Here is a 20,895-nt window from a genome sequence, read left to right on the forward strand (position 1 = left end):
CTGGTCTCTGTAACCCTGGTCTCTATGGATCCTGGTCTCTATGACCCTGGTCTCTATGACCCTGGTCTCTGTAACCCTGGTCTCTATGGATCCTGGTCTCTATGACCCTGGTCTCTGTAACCCTGGTCTCTATGGATCCTGGTCTCTATGATCCTGCTCTCTCTGACCCTGGTCTCTGTGGACAATGGTCTCTATGATCCTAGTCTCTATGGACCCTGGTCTCTATGACCCTGGTCTCTATGGACCCTGGTCTCTATGGATCCTGGTCTCTATGACCCTGGTCTCTGTAACCCTGGTCTCTATGGATCCTGGTCTCTATGACCCTGGTCTCTGTAACCCTGGTCTCTATGGATCCTGGTCTCTGTAACCCTGGTCTCTATGGATCCTGGTCTCTATGACCCTGGTCTCTATGACCCTGGTCTCTGTAACCCTGGTCTCTATGGATCCTGGTCTCTATGACCCTGGTCTCTATGGATCCTGGTCTCTATGACCCTGGTCTCTATGACCCTGGTCTCTGTGGACCCTGGTCTCCATGGATAGGTCAGACTTCAGTGTCAGTAACACTGTGTCTAAACTCATTCAGCAACACCTTGACTAGAACTGGATCAAGAGTTTAGAGAAATGCCACAAGGTTCTAGTAACAATAGAACCAGGCCCACTCTCCATGTGGACATTTGATAGCAGCAGTAGTAATAGTAGTAGTAGTGATAGCAGTAGTGGTGATAGTATTAGCAGTAATAGCAGGGGTCATGGCAGTAGTAGTAGTAGTAGTTGTAGAAGTGGTCGGTAGCATGTTTAGCAGTAGTACCTTAGATGCAAGTTCCCTGCAGGGGTCGTCTTTTCTCGGGAACAGTCCAGGGACTTCCTGTACCGAGGGGAAGCTGTAGATGTACTGTAGGATGACCAGCAGGTTGCCGTAGGCAACAAGCCAGGGCGATGACATCAGCGTGTAGCGACGACGCTCTCGCATCATCCAGAGGACGCACGACCACAGTAGCAGGACACATGTGAGCCAGGACACATATGTGATGGACCAGGCCATCATGGAGATCAGAGCACAGATGTAGCTCTGCTTGAGGAGGAAGCCAAAGGCCAGGGAAGCAGCTCCCCCCTCCTCCCCCCTCTTCACTTCTTCTTCACCTTCCTCATCCTCGTCCTCCTCCTCTTCCCACGCATCTCCTTCAAAAACACAGGTCTCCAGGGTGTCTGCAGAACAAAAAGTATTCATGTACACCTGATCACTGTACACCTGATCACTGTACACCTGATCACCTTATACCTGATTGGCTGAGAGAGTAGTGAGGCGTGGAGTATACATCCAATCCCAGGGCAGTGCTCTGGGTGGGAGGAGCAAAAGAGTCCGAGGGGCTATCATTGGACGACGATATGAGTTCCTGACAGACGAAGAGGTGGGATTAGTGAACACCAGGCTTAGGATAACAGGATTTTTGTTAAATCAATGAAAACATTGTACGTCAGTGTTCCTGTGAGCTCTCCTCCACAGCTCCCTTCGCCTTTCCACAGTCAAGTCATGGATGAAATGGTCACTCAGGTTGCTGGTGGGGTTGATGTTGTCCAGGCTCCTGTCCACCGCTGCCTCCCCCCTCTCTGCATCCCGATCCACATGGATCAGCTGTAGAGATAAACCATCCCCCATTTAGCCAAGAAGAGCAACAGAACTCCTCAAAACAGCGGAACATCATCCTCACCTGGTTCCTCCACAGAGCGGCCACAGAGTGGTAGAGCAGCAGCAGCATCAGGGGGCTGCTGAAGTGGAACCAGCTGAGCTCAGGGTTCACCTGCAGCCTCCAGGGGGCGGCACAGTCCACCGAGGCCACCGGCACCAGGCCCAGCACGCTGCAAGGGAAATGAACATCAACCATAGGCTTTTACATTGTAGTGTTTAGATGCCTGGTGCAGGTGTGTTGCCTGGTGCAGGTGTGTCGCCAGGTGGAGGTGTTACCAGGTGGAGGTGTGTTATATAATGGAGGTGTGTTGCCTGGTGGTGGTGTGTCGCCAGGTGGAGGTGTTACCAGGTGGAGGTGTGTCGCCAGGTGGAGGTGTTACCAGGTGGAGGTGTGTTATATAATGGAGGTGTGTTGCCTGGTGGTGGTGTGTCGCCTGATGGAGGTGTGCTACCTGGTGGAGGTGTGTTACCAGGTGGAGGTGTGTTACCTGGTGGAGGTGTGTCGCCTGATGGAGGTGTGCTACCTGGTGGAGGTGTGTTATATAATGGAGGTGTGTTGCCAGGTGGAGGTGTGTTATATAATGGAGGTGTGCTACCTGGTGGAGGTGTGCTACCTGGTGGAGGTGTGTTATATAATGGAGGTGTGTTGCCAGGTGGAGGTGTGTTGCCTGGTGGAGGTGTGTTGCCAGGTGGAGGTGTGTTGCCTGGTGCAGGTGTGCTACCTGGTGGAGGTGTGTTATATAATGGAGGTGTGTTGCCAGGTGGAGGTGTGTTGCCTGGTGGAGGTGTGTTGCCAGGTGGAGGTGTGTTGCCTGGTGCAGGTGTGCTACCTGGTGGAGGTGTGTTATATAATGGAGGTGTGTTGCCAGGTGGAGGTGTGTTGCCTGGTGGAGGTGTGTTGCCAGGTGGAGGTGTGTTGCCTGGTGCAGGTGTGCTACCTGGTGGAGGTGTGTTATATAATGGAGGTGTGTTGCCAGGTGGAGGTGTGCTACCTGGTGCAGGTGTGCTACCTGGTGGAGGTGTGTTATATAATGGAGGTGTGTTGCCAGGTGGAGGTGTGTTGCCAGGTGGAGGTGTGCTACCTGGTGGAGGTGTGTTATATAATGGAGGTGTGTTGCCTGGTGCAGGTGTGCTACCTGGTGGAGGTGTGTTATATAATGGAGGTGTGTTGCCTGGTGGAGGTGTGTTGCCAGGTGGAGGTGTGCTACCTGGTGGAGGTGCTGTTGGGGGACCAAGCCTCCTGCAGTGAGGGTAGCTGGTAGCAGTAGAGGAGCAGGAAGTGGAAGAAGGAGTAGAGCAGTGACATCACTGACACACAACGGAAGACGAGGGGAGGGACCTGACCAGACCACGCCCACCAGGTACACAACACCTGGAAACAGAGAAGGTAGACGAGGGAGGAGAGGGAGGGGAACATGATTCCTAGAGATGGGGGTGGGGAGGGACAGGGGGTGGGGGGTTACCTGTATTATACTGGTCACCTGGTTAACTATTAGTGTTACCCGGTTACCTGTTAGTGTTATACTGGTCACCTGGTTAATTATTAGTGTTACCTGGTTACCTGTTAGTGTTATACTGGTCACCTGGTTAACTGTTAGTGTTACCTGGTTACCTGTGAGTGTTATACTGGTTACCTGTTAGTGTTATACTGGTCACCTGGTTAACTGTTAGTGTTACCTGGTTACCTGTGAGTGTTATACTGGTCACCTGGTTACCTGTTGGTGTTATACTGGTCACCTGGTTAACTGTTAGTGTTACCCGGTTACCTGTTAGTGTTATACTGGTCACCTGGTTAACTGTTAGTGTTAACTGGTTACCTGTGAGTGTTATACTGGTTACCTGTTAGTCCCAGTAGAACCGTCAGTAGAACCTTCCCTCCAGTCGTCGTCATGTTTCCAATCATCTTCCTGGTTTTACAAACCAGTGACTCCAGTTCAACCAGAACCCTGTTTCTGCTGTCTGCTGCCAACAGCTCCTCTCCAGGTTCAGAGGTCTCCTCAAACATCAGCTCCTCCTCCTGCTGCACCTCCTCCTGCTGCACCTCCTCCTGCTGCTCCTCCTCCTGCTGCACCTCCTCCTGCTGCTGAAAGACAGAGTTTTGTTTGACTGCTGAGAGTGAGGGGGAGGGGGAGGAGGAGGAGGAGGAGGAGGAGGAGGAGGAAGAGGAGGAGGTGTGCTGTTGTTCTCTGGTCTGGTTTCATGTCAACAAACAGACTCTGACAGGACCAATAATAAACTGATCAATACGTCCTGTGTGTGTGTGTGTGTGTGTGTGTGTGTGTGTGTGTGTGTGTGTGTGTGTGTGTGTGTGTCCTATAGTCAGGTAATGATGTTACAGTTAATAAATATCTTACAGAGTTACACACTAATAGACAAGAAACCTTGTTAAGAAGCAAGAGGAGACGACCTAACCAAGTTACACCTGCCTCATTAGTGTGTGTCTGTGTGTGTTACTGTGTGCCGGTGTGTGTTACTGTGTGTCTGTGTGTATTACTGTGTGCCGGTGTGTGTTACTGTGTGTCTGTGTGTATTACTGTGTGCCGGTGTGTGTTACCTGTGCGTCAGCGTTCAGCTTCACCATCATCCTCCAGGTCAGAAGACCAACGACCAGAACACCAACATCTGGAAACACCTGTCTCACTGCTGAGCCCGCATCACTTCCTGTCAGACTGACACACACAAACTGTCACACCCAGGTCCAGATCCATGTCTATGTTTAAGTTCAGGTCCAGGTCTATGTCTAAGTCCAGGTCCAGGTCCAGGTCTATGTCTAAGTCCAGGTCCAGGTCCAGGTCCTGGTCTATGTCTAAGTCCTGGTCCAGGTCCAGGTCCAGGTCTAGGTCTAGGTCCAGGTCCAGGTCCAGGTCCAGATCCATGTCTATGTTTAAGTTCAGGTCCAGGTCTATGTCTAAGTCCTGGTCCAGGTCCAGGTCTATGTCTAAGTCCTAGTCCAGGTCCAGGTCCAGGTCCAGATCCATGTCTATGGGTGTATTCACACCTGCCTTGTTTAGTTCGATTAAAACGAACTCAAGTTCGTTTCCTTGCTTGGTTCGGACCTTTTTGACTGGTGTGAATACAATCACTCGAACTCTGGTGCGGACCAACCAAGCAGACCGAGACCCAGCTGAGGAGGTGGTCTCGGAGCGGTTCCTACCGAACCCTGGTGCGGTTCCTTTATGGTGTGAAAGCAGCCCGACCTCGATCCGACCCAAGTTGCAAAAATCTACCTTTTTGGATTTGACGAGCTCCCGTAGTTTTCGCGCATTATGGGAAATGTAGGATAGCCCAGTGACACACACAACAGAGAGAGACACGTGAAGCAAACAAACGCAGGTAGGTTAGGTAGAGATGAGCCGTGGCTTAACCGAGCTCTGAGGAGACACGCTGCCTCCTAGATATCTGGGCAGATGTCCAGATATCTCAAATGCTGGAGAAAACACATAAAAATGCAGAAGTATATAAGATTTTTAGTAAACAAATGAGAGAGAGGGGATTCCAGCGCTCAGCTGAACAATGCCGTGTTAAAGTGAAAAAAAACGCAAAGTCTCCATTGTAGCCTATTTACGTGGGACATTTGGCTTCCTTCTTTACCCCGCCTATACGTTTACCAGCCAATGGCTGAACGACCTTAGCACATGTGTTTTTGTTTATAAATTCTGGTCCGGTTGCAATTAATCACAGTGTGAAAGCGAACCGCACTAAAAAAAAAAAAAGAAAAAAAAAATTGGTCCGGACCAAAGCAAGTGAACTAACGGACCTTCCTGGTGTGAATACGCCCTATGTTTAAGTTCAGGTCCAGGTTCAGGTCCAGGTCCAGGTCCAGGTCTATGTCTGAGTCCCGGTCCAGGTCCAGGTCCGGGTCCAGAACCAGGTCTATGTATAAGTCCGGGTCCAGGACCAGGTCTATGTCTAAGTTCAGGTCCAGGACTTGGTCTATGTCGTTGTCGTCTACATTCAGACACAGTCAGAGTCTTGTCCACGTCAACCTTCACTTAAGAACCGACTGAGGGAAAAGTAAAAGACACTAAAACCTGTTAAACACTAACGAGACCTAATAATTAAAGGGTCAGCATTAAGACGGAGGACATCCACAGCGTGTGATGACAGAATTTACTAATCAGCTAACGACAAACACGTAATGATGTATTTATTGTTTTCATTCATTGTTAATAAATTAACAAAATAAATAAATAAAGTGTAGCGTGATGACAAACAAATGGCACGTCTATCACTGTCCACAGAGACAAGTCCCCTAAAGATCTGTTACTGTGACGACTGTCCTCATCCTGAATTCATTCATTGACCTTTGAACTCAACCAAATCTTACATTACTGAGACTGTCCTCAGAGAGACACTGTGTCCTCACAACATTGGCAACATACCAGTGCACATGCTCAGAGAGGTCCTGAAGGGACAGACCACTGCGTCAACATGGCTCTTATTTTGGTAACATGTCCGGACTTCCTGTTTATTGAAACAACATTTGAGGCTGAGGACAGAAGAAGAGTGTTAGACTGACTGAGCCTCTGCAAACAGACAACCGTCCCAATGTCCACCTACAGGAAACGTCCAACCCCCCACCAGTCCCATCAGACATCAGTCCTCACATCTCTGAGGGTTTGAAAGAAGACGTTGAGAAATGAACGGCCCTGAAGCTCAGTCGTCTCATTAATCGATCTGTTTGTCTCTGGTGTGTTAATAAAGTTTAACTGGGAACAGACTCGACTGACTGAGGGCTCAAGTTTCAGTCTCTGGTGGCAACGTCTGATGTAGGAGGGGGGAGGATTGGGGAGGAATGATGAGGGACGTGGGGGGGCGGGGGGGGGGTCAGCTCAACTTAATGAGAAACCTGTGATTATGGTTAGAGAACCAGCAGGTGGAACCTACGGCGTGGTTCTTACCTCACCAGGCCAATCTGACCTAGAGCTTTCTGCCACGACGACGTACCTGCAGACAGACAGACAGACAGACGGGTTAGACACTGACACCACAGAGACAGACAGGTGGTGGACATGGTGGTGGACATGGTGGTGGACAAGTGAGTCTTACAATTGAAGTCCGGCTGCAGGGTCGTGGCAATCACTTGGAAGAAACTCTGCAGCGCCAGGAAGACGAAGCTGGAGATGCATGCCGCGGTTACGCAGCGACTTGTGTTACCTAGGAGACAGAAATCTGATTCAGCACCACTTTAATTTGAAAAACTGTCAGGAAAAACAACGGCCATGCAACGTCTCGTCATCACGGGCTGATCGTCCCTCAGTCGAGAACAGCTGCAGCATCTTCAGCTTCACGGTGACAGTCTGACGACCGACTTCTATTTCCAACATATAACATCCAGTAAACATGTGTATTTATACATATGTGTGGATATGATGGTTATGATTGATCGGTTTCCTCCACATCCAGAAAAACTACAACCAGGACAAAACAGGAGGTGAGGTCACGTCCTGAAGGTGACCTTCCTATTGTCCTGGTTTCCTCAGGAACTCCCTGCAAGAAACAAACCGCTTCCTGTCTTCACCTGCGTGTGTGTGTGTGTGTGTGTGTGTGTGTGTGTGTGTGTTAGGTCTGGTCTATTTGCTGATGTCATCCTCAGATTATTATTATTACCCTAATGTCACTGAAACATGTTTCCTGAGACGGACTGAAAACTGAAACTCATCATCTGTTCAACCTGATCAACAACATGTATCGTTGAGTGTTGATTAGTGTTGATTCTTATTTATTATCACTGGTACCTGTGGTGGAGGAGGGGTCGGGCAGCAGTGGAAGCAGCAGCAGCAGGACGACGTAAACCAGAGAGAATCCACTGAACCGCAACACAGACGCTGTGGAGACAACAATCAATCAACCAATCAATCTGGACGAGTCCAAACAAACAGGAGAAATCTGAGGAGTGAACGAGGGGTTTTCTCCAGAGTCCAGATCATGTTGGTGTAACATGGAGGTCTATGGGGACTGGTTCTGGTGGAGCCTCTAGTGGACATCAGAAGAGCTGCAGCTTCCTGGTTCAGTTCTGGTTCTGTTCTTGGTCCGGACCACGCTGCTGCTGAATGTTTCTGTCCGTTAGAAGAGTGGGGGGAACAGACAGAGACAGTGCAACGCTGTTTATCTTCCCCTCCCCCTCAAACACACACAGATTGGTTCCAGTTCCTCAGGTAACAACATCTGGTTCTGTGTGTGGAGCCCTCCCTCCTCCCTCACCCCACCCCCCCACCACCAGGAATGTGGGACCGCTTTAAAGGGAAATTCCTCCTGGTTTAGGTTAACATTTCTGACACGCTCCCGCCGCTCATCGTGGTCGCAGCTCGTCTGGTGACGTGTAGAAGCTGAGAACACTTTGGCCACGTTGGTGTGAGGACGGAGGAGGCAGCGGAGGCCCATTCATAAGCATTCAGGGTGTGTTGGTCCACACTTATTTAATCAGCGCAGTGTCGCTGCTGACGGTGCGTTCACTGGTCATGTTTTACCAGGTCATTCCGTGAGACCACCAAGACATCAAAATAAAAAGACGAGCTGAGACAAAGACAATAGATTAGTTGGTTCCTAGAAGAAGTCTCATGAAAACATCAAACACACCAGGTTCAGATTTCTGATTCTTCAGTTTCTTCTCGTTTCCAGTTTCTTATTTACTGTTTACTGAAATTTACTGACAAAAAAAATAAATATGATAATTCCTGAAACTGTCCGTGAAGTTTCATCAGGAAAACATCTGGACTTTTTGATTCCTAGAACATGTTTAATCTTCAGCAGCTGTCTCAGATGGATCTTTACCTAGCAGCAGTAGGATGAAGCTTCCAGGGTTCAGGTCTAATCTGAGTCTTTGTCTCTAGAATAAATCAGATCTTAAGATGTGAGAGTCTTTCCATCTTGTTCCAACATCTGGATCATGTCTCCAAGTCAACAAGCAGCTGTTGATGGTTCTGATCCAGCGGTAGGTAGAGATCCATTAGAGACAGCAGCTGGAATCAACAAGTCTTTGTCTCAGGTCATGACCTGGATGTACCTTGAACCTGGTCGGGAAGAACGGACAGGTTCTGGTCCCAGGAGGTTCTGGATGTTTGATGACATGATCTATTCAGACGTCATCATCAGGTTTGTCTTCTGCTGATGCTTTTATTGTGAAGGGTGACGCTGCTTCCTCAGTCCTTCATTCAAACAGCTGCAGACCAGAAACCAGAAACCTGAAGAGACACTCAGGACCTACCTGCAGTCAAACTGAGGGGCAGCAAAATCCTCAAGACCACGCCCACAGCCAGCTCCGAGGACATCCTGCGATCTGTCCTCTGTCCTCTGTCCCGTCCTCTGACCCTGTTAGTTTTTGGCCCGCAGAGACAGACACATGTCCATTGACATGATCAGAGAGACAAACCGGACCTCAGAGAGACATACAGGACCTCCGAGAGACAAACCAGACCTCAGAGAGACAGACCGGACCTCCGAGAGACAAACCAGACCTCAGAGAGACAGACCGGACGTCAAAGAGACAGACTGGACCTCAGAGAGACATACAGGACCTCCGAGAGACAGACTGGACCTCAGAGAGACAGACTGGACCTCAGAGAGACAGACAAGATGTCACAGCAGCAAGATTTTCTCAAAACTCACACAAATCATTTTAAGATCCAAATGTGTCCGTCTGCCCTCCTGAATTGTCTTTCTTTCCTCCTGTCTTTCCTGCTGTCTGTCCTCTTGTCTGCCCTCCTGTCTGTCCTCCTCCTGCCACTCCTGAATTGTCTGTCTTTCCTCCTGTCTTTCCTGCTGTCTGTCCTCTTGTCTGCCCTCCTGTCTGTTCTGTCCTCCAGAATTGTCTCCAGTTACAGAAGTTAAAAAAGAAAAAAATCCAGAAAAAAAATAGTTTCTTTGACTTTGACTGTCCACAAACTCTTTTCTTCGTCTTTTTCTTTTTCTTCCTCTTCTTCGTCTTCTTCTTCCCCCTCTCTTCTCGAGGACACTGTCTTTCTTTCTTTCCTTTTCTTCTCTCTCTGACTGAAAACACACCGACGTTCAGAAAACTCACAAACTAACCGGGACCAGTCTGACCAGACCAATAGGAGTGCCTCACTGAGCCACACAGGCCCCGCCCACATTCAAGACTGACAGGCCGGGCTGGCCAATCAGAGCGCAGAGCCTGAAATGATTGAAGGAGTCAGTTTATAATGAGAGGATTCAGACTAGAGGAAGTGGAGTGACTTCTGGTTCTGATCTCAGTTGGACAGTCTGGGTCCAGAAGCTGAATGCTGGTGCTGGTGGTTCATGTGCTCAGGATCAGGCTGATTCCTGCTGATGAACACATGAACGGACTGTGTCTCCCTCTGCTGCTCGCTGTCTGCAGCTGCAGCTTCCTCTCTCAGCCGGGACGTTTCTGACTAAAACCTTCATCCATGTCTGCTTCTCTTGCTCTAAGAAGACGAAGACGCTGGGCTGGTGGTTGAGTCTGGCTGTGGATGTGAGCCGCTAACCCGAGGCTACGCTGCAACAAACAGTCAACCAGATGAACGCTTGGAGGAACTTTAGCCCAGAACAGAACCACTTCAGTTCTGAGATGTTGGTGGGTTTCCTCACATCAACTGCTTGCTTCAGGTCCTTCCACAACATTTCTATTGGATTAAGGTCAGGACTTTGACTTGGCCGTTCCTAAACATTCATCTTGTTCTTCTTCAACCGTTCTTTTGTAGAACCACTTGTGTTCTTGGTTCTCGTTGTCTTGCTGCATGACCCAGTTTCTCTTCACATTCAGCTCATGGACAGATGTCCTGACATTTTCTTTTAGAGTTCACTGGTAGAATTCAGAATTCATTGGTCCATCAATGAGGACAAGCCGTCCTGGTCCAGATGCAGCAGAACAGGCCCAAACCAGGACATTAGCACCCCCATGTTTGATGGAGGGATGAGGTTCTGATGCTGGAATGATGCAGTGTTGGTTCATCTCATTTAAACCAAACTATTCTACTTTGGTCTCATCTGTCCACTAAACATTGTCCCAATAGTCTTCTGTCTTGTCCACATGATGTTTAGAAATGTTCTTCTTGGAGAGCAGTGTGTTTGTCCATCACACCATGGTTGTTCAGTGGATTCATCAACATTAACATCAGCCAATGAGAGAGAGGCCTTTAGCTGCTTAGATCTGATCTCACTGATCTTCTGCTTCAGTTTCTCCTGAAGCTCTTTGACTCGACTCACTTTGGTTTCCTGCTGGGATCTCATCTGCTTCTTCTTCTCTGTCAGTCGGACCAGTTGGATGAACTTTGTCTGTCCACTGCTGAGTCAGCAGAGCCATTGATCCTCCTCCCGTCTTTCTCTGTCTTCCACCAGCTTGTGTTGTCCACAGGTCTGGGGTTCGCCATGAGGCTGGAGGTGGAGCTCACACTTAGAGACTAGACACTACAGACGTCGGTAGCTTTGAGCTTCGTCCCAATGCAGACGTCACCACATCTCCAGCTTAGCGGTGAGGATGAGAAGCAGCTGGGAGTCTGGTCTTCTTCATCTCCTCCACTAAATCTGCTTCGGTCCGAAGCTGTGGATTCTCTTCCGTCCTCCTTATCCCCGTGTTTCTTCATGCAGCTCATGCAGTAGCTGTGTCCACAGGTGATAGTCACGACATCCTCCAGGGACGATCCAACAGCACGACTCCTCCTCACACAGACAGACAACCATTCACACTCACACCTACGGCCAATTTAGAATCACCAATGAACCTAACCAGCATGTCTTTGGACGGTGGGAGGAAGCTGGAGAACCTGGAGAGAACCCACGCAGACACAGGGAGAACATGCAGACTACACACAGGAAGGAACCAGCACATTTAGTGGAAATGAATAAAATACATATAAAAATATATAAGACAAAAACAGAATTTAGTTAAAACAGAAAATAAAGGTAAATAGAAAATATAGAATAATATATATATGTACACACAATATCAAACACATAAAAAAACGCTCTATTATTCCAGACCGTATAGTTTTATTTTGAAAAGTCCAGACGTCCTTCCTCCTCACAGGTCTTATTATGAAAGTGTCTACCGGAAGTCACATGATGCTCAAGCGCTTGCGCCGCGGACGTGAAGTCCGTTTAAGCTGCAGCCACGTTCAGAACTCCGCTGGAAATTTGGCCGATTTTAAGACGCAGCGGCTAACCGGCTAACAGTTCCGCAACCTTACGGCGATCACCGGTTAACCGGAGTGCCGCTGAGCGAACAGCTCGGGGCCGATGGACCGTGAACGCAATCCAGGTACGAGTCTCAAGCGTTGGTGACCGTTTAGTGAAACAGTCACCTGTATGGAGCTCTGCGTTCTACCTCTGGCTAACTGTCGATTAGCTAGCGGGTTCCATTGTCGGACGGCTAACGGGGAACCGTTAACTAGTTCGTTTACTTTCACAGTCGAACCGGTTTGTCGTGACATCTGTTTGTAATGTTTTTATTCCTTTAATCTGAGTGAATGAATCTGAACACGTCCAGCTTTACTAACTTTAATCCTTTTTTATAAGAGTAACTTGTATGTACTTTGTGTTTTGTGTCTGTTTTCTGACTCTGAATGCTTCCAGCTCTCATTCAGATCTCCGTTTAAAAAGAGCAAGTTTTAAAACAAACCCTCATAAACGACCCTCGTGTGTTTTCTGAATCTACACTAACGGGCTGGAGTGAAGCCTTAAAACCACAGATTTCTGAATGGACTTTTGTATTGTATCTATTAACTTTGATGCATTTAATAGTCTGGTGAATTATTGAGCAGGACACCTGACACCTGACACCTGTCACCTGTCACCTGACACCTGTCACCTGTCACCTGACCTCAGCTGCAGTAACTCGTGACTGTTCTGGTCTGATACAATAGGCTCGTTCGACTTGATGCAGATCTGTCTGAGTCTGACTTGACGTGATGCATGCTGGGTTGTCATGCTCATAGATCTCGAATATGATTGGTTAAAATGAACTTGTTCTACCCAGCATGCATCACGTCAAGTCAGATCTGCTCAGATCTGCATCAAGTCGAATGCGCCTTTTAATTTATTTAAATTGCAGCTGACTCAGTCTGTGACCTCTGACCTTTGAGCTAGTCATCAACCAATCAATGAGTTCTGATTCATCATGTGACAGCTGAGAGGTCATCTGACCTGGATGCAGTAATTCTCTCTCTCTCTCTCTCTCTAGCAGTGTAATGTAAAGCGATGCTCGCTCGGCCACCATGGCCAGTGTCACGCTGCGCTACTTCTGCTACGGCTGCCTCGTCACCTCGGCCACCTGGTCCGTCCTCCTCTTCCTATACTTTTCCATGGGGGCGGAGCCTGGTCGAGGCAGGACCCCACTGCAGCACCGCAGCCAGCCAATTACCAGGAGCCTGACCGATCGCAGGGCGGGGCCTCACTTCCTGTCGGCCAATAAGGGAGCGGAGCTGTCGCCGGAGATGGGTGAGTAGCCGTGGTGTGTTCAGGTGATTCAGGTTAATTCATCAACTAATTAACTCAATCACATGATGTATTGTGGGCGCCACGGTGGTGAGGTGGTCATCACTGATGCCTCCCAGCCAGAAGGTTCTGGGTTCTAATCCAGGCCCACTGGTTCCTTTCTGTGTATAGTTTGCATGTTCTCCCTGTGTCTGCGTGGGTTCTCTCCAGGTTCTCCTGCTTCCTCCCACCGTCCAAAGACATGCTGGTTAGGTTCATTGGTGATTCTGTCTCTCTGTGTTAGACTGTGATAGACTGGAGACCTGTCCAGGGTGGACCCCCCCCCCCCCTATAGACCGATGACAGCTGGGGTAGACTGGAGACCTGTCCAGGGTGGACCCCCCCTCTAGACCAATGACAGCTGGGATAGACTGGAGACCTGTCCAGGGTGGACCCCCCCCCCCCCCCCCCTCTAGACCAATGACAGCTGGGATAGACTGGAGACCTGTCCAGGGTGGACCCCCCCTCTAGACCAACGACAGCTGGGATAGACTGGAGACCTGTCCAGGGTGGACCCCCCCTCTAGACCAACGACAGCTGGGATAGACTGGAGACCTGTCCAGGGTGGACCCCCCCTCTAGACCAACGACAGCTGGGATAGACTGGAGACCTGTCCAGGGTGGACCCCCCCTCTAGACCAATAACAGCTGTGATAGACTGGAGACCTGTCCAGGGTGGACCCCCCCCCCCCCCCTCTAGACCAATGACAGCTGGGATAGACTGGAGACCTGTCCAGGGTGGACCCCCCCTCTAGACCAATGACAGCTGGGATAGACTGGAGACCTGTCCAGGGTGGACCCCCCCTCTAGACCAATGACAGCTGGGATAGACTGGAGACCTGTCCAGGGTGGACCCCCCCCCCCCCCCCCCCCCCCCCCCTCTAGACCAATGACAGCTGGGATAGACTGGAGACCTGTCCAGAGTGGACCCCCCCTCTAGACCAATGACAGCTGGGATAGACTGGAGACCTGTCCAGGGTGGACCCCCCCTCTAGACCAATGACAGCTGGGATAGACTGGAGACCTGTCCAGGGTGGACCCCCCCCCCCCCCCCTCTAGACCAATGACAGCTGGGATAGACTGGAGACCTGTCCAGAGTGGACCCCCCCTCTAGACCAATGACAGCTGGGATAGACTCCAGACCCCCATGACCCTTAACAGGAACAAGAGGTTACAGAAGATGAATGAATGAATGAATGAATGAATGTATTGTGTTGAGTACGGTTCCTGTAGATCTGGTCTCTGTTGGTTCCTGTATTGTGTTGAGTACGGTTCCTGTAGATCTGGTCTCTGTTGGTTCCTGTATTGTGTTGAGTACGGTTCCTGTAGATCTGGTCTCTGTTGGTTCCTGTATTGTGTTGAGTACGGTTCCTGTAGATCTGGTCTCTGTTGGTTCCTGTATTGTGTTGAGTACGGTTCCTGTAGATCTGGTCTCTGTTGGTTCCTGTATTGTGTTGAGTACGGTTCCTGTAGATCTGGTCTCTGTTGGTTCCTGTCGTCTACAGGAATGATTTTCAACCAAGCGGATCAGGAGGTCAGAGACACCGGTTACCATCGACACGCCTTCAATGTCCTCATCTCCACCAGACTGGGTTACCACAGAGATCTGCCTGACACCAGAGACCCTCAGTGAGTCTAGTCCTGATTTGGCATCTCGTCCTGTATTTGTCCTCTAGTCCTGTATGTGTCCTCTAGTCCTGTTGTCCAGGACCTGTGTTCCTAAAGACTCCTAGAATCCTCTCAGAGCTCCTACTTCAGTGTTGTGATGACTTTCATTTCCAGTGATATTGTGATTGTGACAACTTTGTTTGGAGAATATCTCTCCTCCTCTTCTCTCAGACATTTTCTCCTCCTCTTCAGAAACTCCTAAACCTCTAAAGTCCTCCTCCCTGCTCTGAACAGATCTCACCTTAGGAGCTCTCTGAAGAGCTGAGAGTCTTTAGGAATACCTTTTATCTTCACCAGGATCTACTCTGAGGAAACATCATGATTCTAAGAATGTTCTTAGAGTTTGGTCTCTAGGAGAAACCCTTTGAGATAAGAACCTTTGGGAGTACGGGCCCAGGAGTCCTGTAGTCCTGACTATGTCGTCTAGTCCTGTGTCTGTCCTGTAGTCCTGTGTCTGTCCTGTAGTCCTCTAGTCCTGTTGTGCTGGAGTCCTGTAGTCCTGACTCGGTGGGGGGATGGATCTGTTCCAGGTGTCGGGACCGAACGTATCCTGGGGCTCTACCTTCGGCTAGCGTAGTGATCTGTTTCTTCAACGAGGCGTTCTCCGCCCTGTTGAGGACCGTCCACAGCGTCTTGGACCGAACGCCAGCCTACCTGCTGCACGAGATCATCCTGGTGGACGACCACAGCGAGCTCGGTAATAGCCAGGAACGCAGCAATGTGATTGGTTGGGGTGATGTGAGCGCTGACCTTTGACCCGTGTGTGTTGTGACCAGAGGAGCTGAAGGACGAGCTGGACCGGTATGTCAGGGACGAGCTGCAGGGGAAAGTCAAACTGGTGAGGAACCAGAGGAGGGAAGGGCTCATCAGAGGACGCATGATCGGAGCGTCTCATGCCACGGGTACGTCCTCGTCAACCCTCGACCTCTGCCCTCCTCACTGTCCCGTTGTAACACTGCTCTGTGTCCAGGTGAGGTGCTGGTCTTCCTGGACAGTCACTGCGAGGTGAACCAGGCGTGGCTGCAGCCGCTGCTGATGCCGATCCAGAAGGACCACCGCACCGTCGTCTGCCCCGTCATCGACATCATCTCCGCCGACACGCTCGCCTACTCGCCCTCCCCCATCGTCAGGGGCGGCTTCAACTGGGGGCTGCACTTCAAGTGGGACCCTGTCCCACCCTCTGAGCTTAGCGGACCCGGGGGAGCCACCGGACCCATCAGGTGAGGGGGTGGTTTTCCCCAGGATTCACCTCTAACATCTCACCTCCTGTAGTTCTGGTTCCTGTAAGTTCTGGTTCCTGTAGTTCTGGTTCCTGTAAGTTTGGGTTCCTGTAGTTCTGGTTCCTGTAAGTTCTGGTTCCTGTAAGTTCTGGTTCCTGTAGTTCTGGTTCCTGTAAGTTTGATTCAATTTTCAATTCAATTGTATTTATATAGCGTCAATAACAATACAAATCGTCTCAAGACGCTTTACAAAAACCCGGCCTGAAACCCCCAGAGCAGCCTGAAGGCAACGGTGGCAGGAAGAACTCCCTTTAACAGGAAGAAACCTCGAGCAGAACCAGAACCAGAACCAGCTCATATGGAGAAACCATCAGCCTAAGGCCAGCCGGGTACAGACAGAAGAAAGAGAGAAGAGAACAGCAAGATAAACATACATCTGTCATAGATACACATATCTGACTAAAGCGTACATGTGGAATCTGATGATACAAACTGATGATGTTACATGACAGTTTGAAAATGTAAGAGGAATCATAGGCAGGTTGGAGAACTGTTTGGTTCCTGTAAGTTTGGTTCCTGTAAGTTTGGTTCCTGTAGGCCTGGGTTCCAGAGGTCTGGGTTCCCCCTTACGTCTCCCCCCTCCTCCCCCTCAGGTCTCCCACCATGGCAGGTGGGCTGTTTGCTATGAACAGGAAGTACTTCAACGAGCTGGGACAATACGACGCTGGCATGGACATCTGGGGCGGCGAGAACCTGGAGATCTCCTTCAGGGTGAGCGGGCAGTCAATGGTTTGCCTAGCTTAGCATAGAGACAGAGCAGTTGCCATAGCGACCAGTGTGTGGGTGTGTCCCTCTCAGATCTGGATGTGTGGAGGTCAGCTGCTCATCGTCCCGTGCTCTCGAGTCGGACACATCTTCAGGAAGCGGCGGCCGTACGGCTCGCCAGGGGGGCAAGACACCATGGCCCACAACTCCCTGCGGCTAGCGCACGTCTGGATGGACGATTACAAGGTACACACACACACACACACACACACACACACTCTGTGGTCCACTGGTACTTCCTGTGTCCTCACTTCCTGTGTCTCTGGACCAATCAGGAGCAGTATCTGTCTCTGCGTCCAGAGCTGCGTGACCGAAGCTACGGCGACGTCAGCGAACGGCTGGCACTGAGGAAGCGGCTGCAGTGTCACTCGTTCCGCTGGTACCTGGACAACGTCTACCCCGAGATGCAGGCCGTTGCCAACGGCAACAAGCAGCAGCCGCTCTTCGTCAACAAAGGCCTGAGGAGGCCCAAAGTCCTGCAGCGAGGACGGGTACCTGAATGCAGCCTTTGGTGTTTTAGTGTCGGCTCACCCAGCCTCTGTCACGCTCTCATCTTTTGTGTCTGCCATCTTCCAGCTCCGTAACCTAGCAACAGGCCGCTGTCTGATGGCCCAGGGCCGTGCCAGTCAGAAGGGCGGAGCCGTCGTCCTGCGACCATGTGACCCCCAAGACCCCGAACAGGTGAACACACACACACACACACACACACACACACACTCCGCTTCAGTCCTGAACCTGAAACTGAAACTGGTCATGTGACCTGTGTCCAGGACTGGACCTACGACGAGGACGGACAGCTGGTTCTGGCAGGACTGCTCTGTCTGGACGTGTCCGAGGTCCGGACCACCGACCCCCCCCGACTCATGAAATGTCATGGCTCAGGGGGGTCGCAGCAGTGGAGCCTGGGGGTGAGACACAACAACACAATAACACACACACACACACACACACACACACACACTCTGACCCGTGTGTCCTTGTCTCCAGAAGTCCAACCGCCTCTACCAGGTCTCCGTCGGCCAGTGTCTCGCCGTCGTCCAGCCGGTCCGGCCCAAAGGTTTGGTCTCCATGGCGATATGTGACTCCTCCGAGGTGCAGCAGTGGCAGCTGGAGGTCTGAGGAGACGAGAAAGTGTTTTTAAGGTTTTAAAGTTTTTACATGTGAACGTTTTTAAAATTCTGTCTCATCGTCAATAAAGTGACGTCTCTCTGTGACTGACGGCAGTTATCAATCATCGGTTTCCATAGAGACAGAGTCAAATAATGCTGATCAGATACATGAGTTCACACCAGAACTGGAGCATCAAGTCTACTGGAAATAGAACAGGAGAAGAAGAAGAGGGGGGGGGGGGGGCAGGAGGGGAGGAGAATAAAAAGGAGGGGTAGGGAGGAGGAGGGGAGGAAAAGAAGAAGTAGTGTGTCCTCCTCCAGTCCTGAATGTGTAGAGTCTTAGAAGACGTCTCCATGTTTCTGTCCCTCCTCACCTGATGATGATTTATTAGGAGCTGATTAGTAAAGGGTACCAGCACACCTCTGCTCCTCATCAGTCTGGTTCTGGTTCAGGACCAGTTTCCTGTTAAACACTGTAGTTCCCATAGCGACCAACAGGGAGCAGCGCTGTGCAGAAGAACACCCTCTGAGGGTCTAAAGGGCCCTGAACAGACTCCAGGCTTGAAGGTCTAGGTCACTGAATAGTTTGGAGGCCTGTGACCTTGAATGGAAAATCCTCCAGGACTCCTGGGAACCTCCAGACGGACTTTAACCATCCCTGGATAGTTCCTTCTGGTTCTTCAGGAAATTCAACCTGAATTACAAACACCTTAAGACCTGGAACCTCCTCAGACTTCACAGCTTGTTCCAAAATGTGAATAATCTCCTCAAAAGAAAGAACTTCTGTGTCTGTCCTCTAGTGATCTGACAATATTAGCAACATGATGCTAAAATTAGCATCGCTAAGTCAAAGTTAAATGTTTACAACAAGGCTACTTCATGATTGGCTACATTAGACTTTGAGGGATGACATGAGACACATATGACCACCAGCTAGGACTGAGAGACACTTGTTAAAAATAATATGGATCAAATCAAGTCATGAGCTCCCAGGTCTTAAGGTGTTTGTCTTTTTTAAGTCCTCTAGGGTCCAGGACCCGTGTTCCTTCAGACTCCTAGAACCTCTCAGAGCTCCTACCTCAGTCTAAACGTTCCTAGCTAGCAGTCTTAGCTTAGCAGTGATTCCAGAACGTTCTCAGAGACTCTGATCTCAGTGAGGAGGTGGTTGACTCTGCTGTGATTGGTTGATCCTAAAAGCTGTTGGTGATAATGGACCTAGAATAGAGCATCACTTCAATTCATTCACCTGCTGGTCATGTTTCATCATCTGGTATTAACGAGGGTAAAATGTCTCAGCTTTCATCAGTTTCTGTGATTGATAACCGGCCTAGAAGAAGCAGAGATGGTTGGTGTTCAGATCTAACACAAACCGAACAGAAAGGAAGCAGGAAACCAACTGGACAGAGGAACAGTGTTTGTTCTGGATCAACTGGTCAATGAGAATAAAAGAGTTTAAGACGTAGATTTGGCTCCAAGTCATCACTGCTGCATTGTTGCATTTATCCTGTTGCTAAATACCTCAGTGTTGTGATGACTTTCATTTCCAGTGATATTGTGATTGTGACGATCAACCACGAACATGATTCCTGCACGACCCAATCTGTAGAGTTTAATTAGTTCACTGTCATTCAGTGTTTGGAGAATATCTCTCCTCCTCTTCTCTCAGACATTTTCTCCTCTGCTTCAGAAACTCCTAAACCTCTAAAAGTCCTCCTCCCTGCTCTGAACAGATCTCGCCTTAGGAGCTCTCTGAGGAGCTGAGGTTCTTTAGGAATACCTTTTATCTTCACCAGGATCTACTCTGAGAGAACATCATGATTCTAAGAATGTTCTTAGAGTTTGGTCTCTAGGAGAAACTCTTTGAATCTTTAGGAATACGGCCTCTGGAGTCTTTGACTAGGGTCCTGGAGTCCTTGACTAGGGTCCTGGAGTCCTTGACTAGGGTCCTGGTTCTGGTGTCCTTACTGGGGTCCTGGAGTCCTTGACTGGGGTCCTGGTTCTGGTGTCCTTACTGGGGTCCTGGTGTCCTTGACTAGGGTCCTGGTTCTGGTGTCCTTACTGGGGTCCTGGTGTCCTTGACTAGGGGTTCTAGGCCTGGTGTCCTTACTGGGGTCCTAGAGTCCTTGACTAGGGGTTCTAGGCCTGGTGTCCTTACTGGGGTCCTGGAGTCCTTGACTAGGGGTTCTAGGCCTGGTGTCCTTGACTAGGGTCCTGGTTCTCATGTAACGGTGCAGATGCCATGTTCACGCATACATCAGGCCTTTAAATCCCTCATTGTGTTCTGGTTCTGGTTCTGGTTCTGCTCCAGGTTTCTTCCTGTTAAAGGGAGTTTTTCCTGCCACCGTCTCCTCCAGGCTGCTCTGGTTTCAGGCCGGATGTTGTAAAGCGTCTTAAGACAGTTTGTATTGTTATTGACACTATATAAATAAAACTGATGTTTTGACATTTCTGGTGTTTGTTCTTGTTACTTCATCATCACGACTGTGAGGCCACGGCAGACTCCACCCCCCCCCCCCAAAACCTGCAGGACATTTATACTAAATAGGGACCAAGAACAACCCTCGTCTCTAGCTCCATCAGGCCGGCGTCTCCTCTGAGGATGAAGAGTTTCTGTGCTCGTCATCCGTCTGATTAACTGCATTACTGCTCTTTACTGACACAGCTGCTATATATAGTAAATGTATGTAAACACAAGAGCTACCCCCTTTAAGTTTACATTTTAACTTTGTTATTTTTTTCTTTCTCAGTTATACATTTATTTTTTTTAGCGTGTGCTGTGTGGAGTTATTACTGTTTTTACTACTGGCTGCAGGAACCAAAGGAACTAAAGAATGAGGTTTCACTGTGACAAATAAAACCTCTTATCTTCCTGTGTGTGTGTGTGTGTGTGTGTGTGTGTGGGTGTGTGTGTGTGTGTGTGGGTGTGTGTGTGTGTGTCC

At 49.7% G+C, this 20,895-nt stretch overlaps 2 protein-coding genes across 4 annotated transcripts in view; one reads left to right on the top strand and one right to left on the bottom strand.

Annotated features, from left to right (window-relative positions):
* The window catches only part of LOC311503402 (piezo-type mechanosensitive ion channel component 2-like), a 40,900-nt gene extending 30,437 nt beyond the window's left edge, over positions 1-10,463 (bottom strand). Inside the window, exons 1-11 of the mRNA XM_084566092.1 lie at positions 8,895-10,463; positions 7,426-7,515; positions 6,737-6,844; positions 6,589-6,634; positions 4,242-4,356; positions 3,527-3,770; positions 2,896-3,109; positions 1,710-1,857; positions 1,475-1,633; positions 1,280-1,394; positions 809-1,206 (exon numbers count right to left, since the gene is read on the bottom strand). Of these exons, the coding sequence (XP_084422218.1) occupies positions 809-1,206; positions 1,280-1,394; positions 1,475-1,633; positions 1,710-1,857; positions 2,896-3,109; positions 3,527-3,770; positions 4,242-4,356; positions 6,589-6,634; positions 6,737-6,844; positions 7,426-7,515; positions 8,895-8,958 (1,701 nt within the window). The 5' untranslated portion in view covers positions 8,959-10,463. The remainder of the gene's footprint in view (positions 1-808; positions 1,207-1,279; positions 1,395-1,474; positions 1,634-1,709; positions 1,858-2,895; positions 3,110-3,526; positions 3,771-4,241; positions 4,357-6,588; positions 6,635-6,736; positions 6,845-7,425; positions 7,516-8,894) is intronic.
* A 1,178-nt stretch (positions 10,464-11,641) lies between these two features.
* Positions 11,642-20,395, top strand: galnt11 (UDP-N-acetyl-alpha-D-galactosamine:polypeptide N-acetylgalactosaminyltransferase 11 (GalNAc-T11)). Of its 3 annotated transcripts, XM_084566097.1 has the most exons (12): positions 11,642-11,921; positions 12,843-13,099; positions 14,640-14,763; positions 15,333-15,499; positions 15,579-15,704; positions 15,773-16,022; positions 16,676-16,793; positions 16,881-17,033; positions 17,123-17,338; positions 17,424-17,528; positions 17,618-17,755; positions 17,835-20,395. In XM_084566097.1, the coding sequence occupies exons 2-12, from the start codon at positions 12,877-12,879 to the stop codon at positions 17,964-17,966; spliced, it is 1,752 nt and encodes a 583-aa protein (XP_084422223.1). In that variant the 5' UTR covers positions 11,642-11,921; positions 12,843-12,876; the 3' UTR covers positions 17,967-20,395. The 3 variants fall into 3 exon arrangements, with proteins under 3 accessions (XP_084422223.1, XP_084422224.1, XP_084422222.1); XM_084566098.1 differs by lacking the exons at positions 11,642-11,921; positions 12,843-13,099 and adding an exon at positions 14,183-14,304; XM_084566096.1 differs by lacking the exons at positions 11,642-11,921; positions 12,843-13,099 and having other exon boundaries at positions 14,311-14,763.
* The last annotated feature ends 500 nt before the right edge of the window (positions 20,396-20,895 follow it).

Source organism: Chelon labrosus (genome assembly GCF_963514085.1).
Source record: "Chelon labrosus genome assembly, chromosome: 18".
Classification (NCBI taxonomy): Eukaryota; Metazoa; Chordata; class Actinopteri; order Mugiliformes; family Mugilidae; genus Chelon; species Chelon labrosus.

Coding starts and splice junctions, on each gene's coding strand:
- galnt11 (XM_084566096.1), top strand. CDS start 14,339: ATGTATTGTGTTGAGTACGGTTCCTGTAGATCTGGTCTCTGTTGGTTC. Junction 14,764..15,332: donor CCTGACACCAGAGACCCTCA/GTGAGTCTAGTC, acceptor GATCTGTTCCAG/GTGTCGGGACCGAACGTATC. Junction 17,529..17,617: donor ACCCCCAAGACCCCGAACAG/GTGAACACACAC, acceptor ACCTGTGTCCAG/GACTGGACCTACGACGAGGA.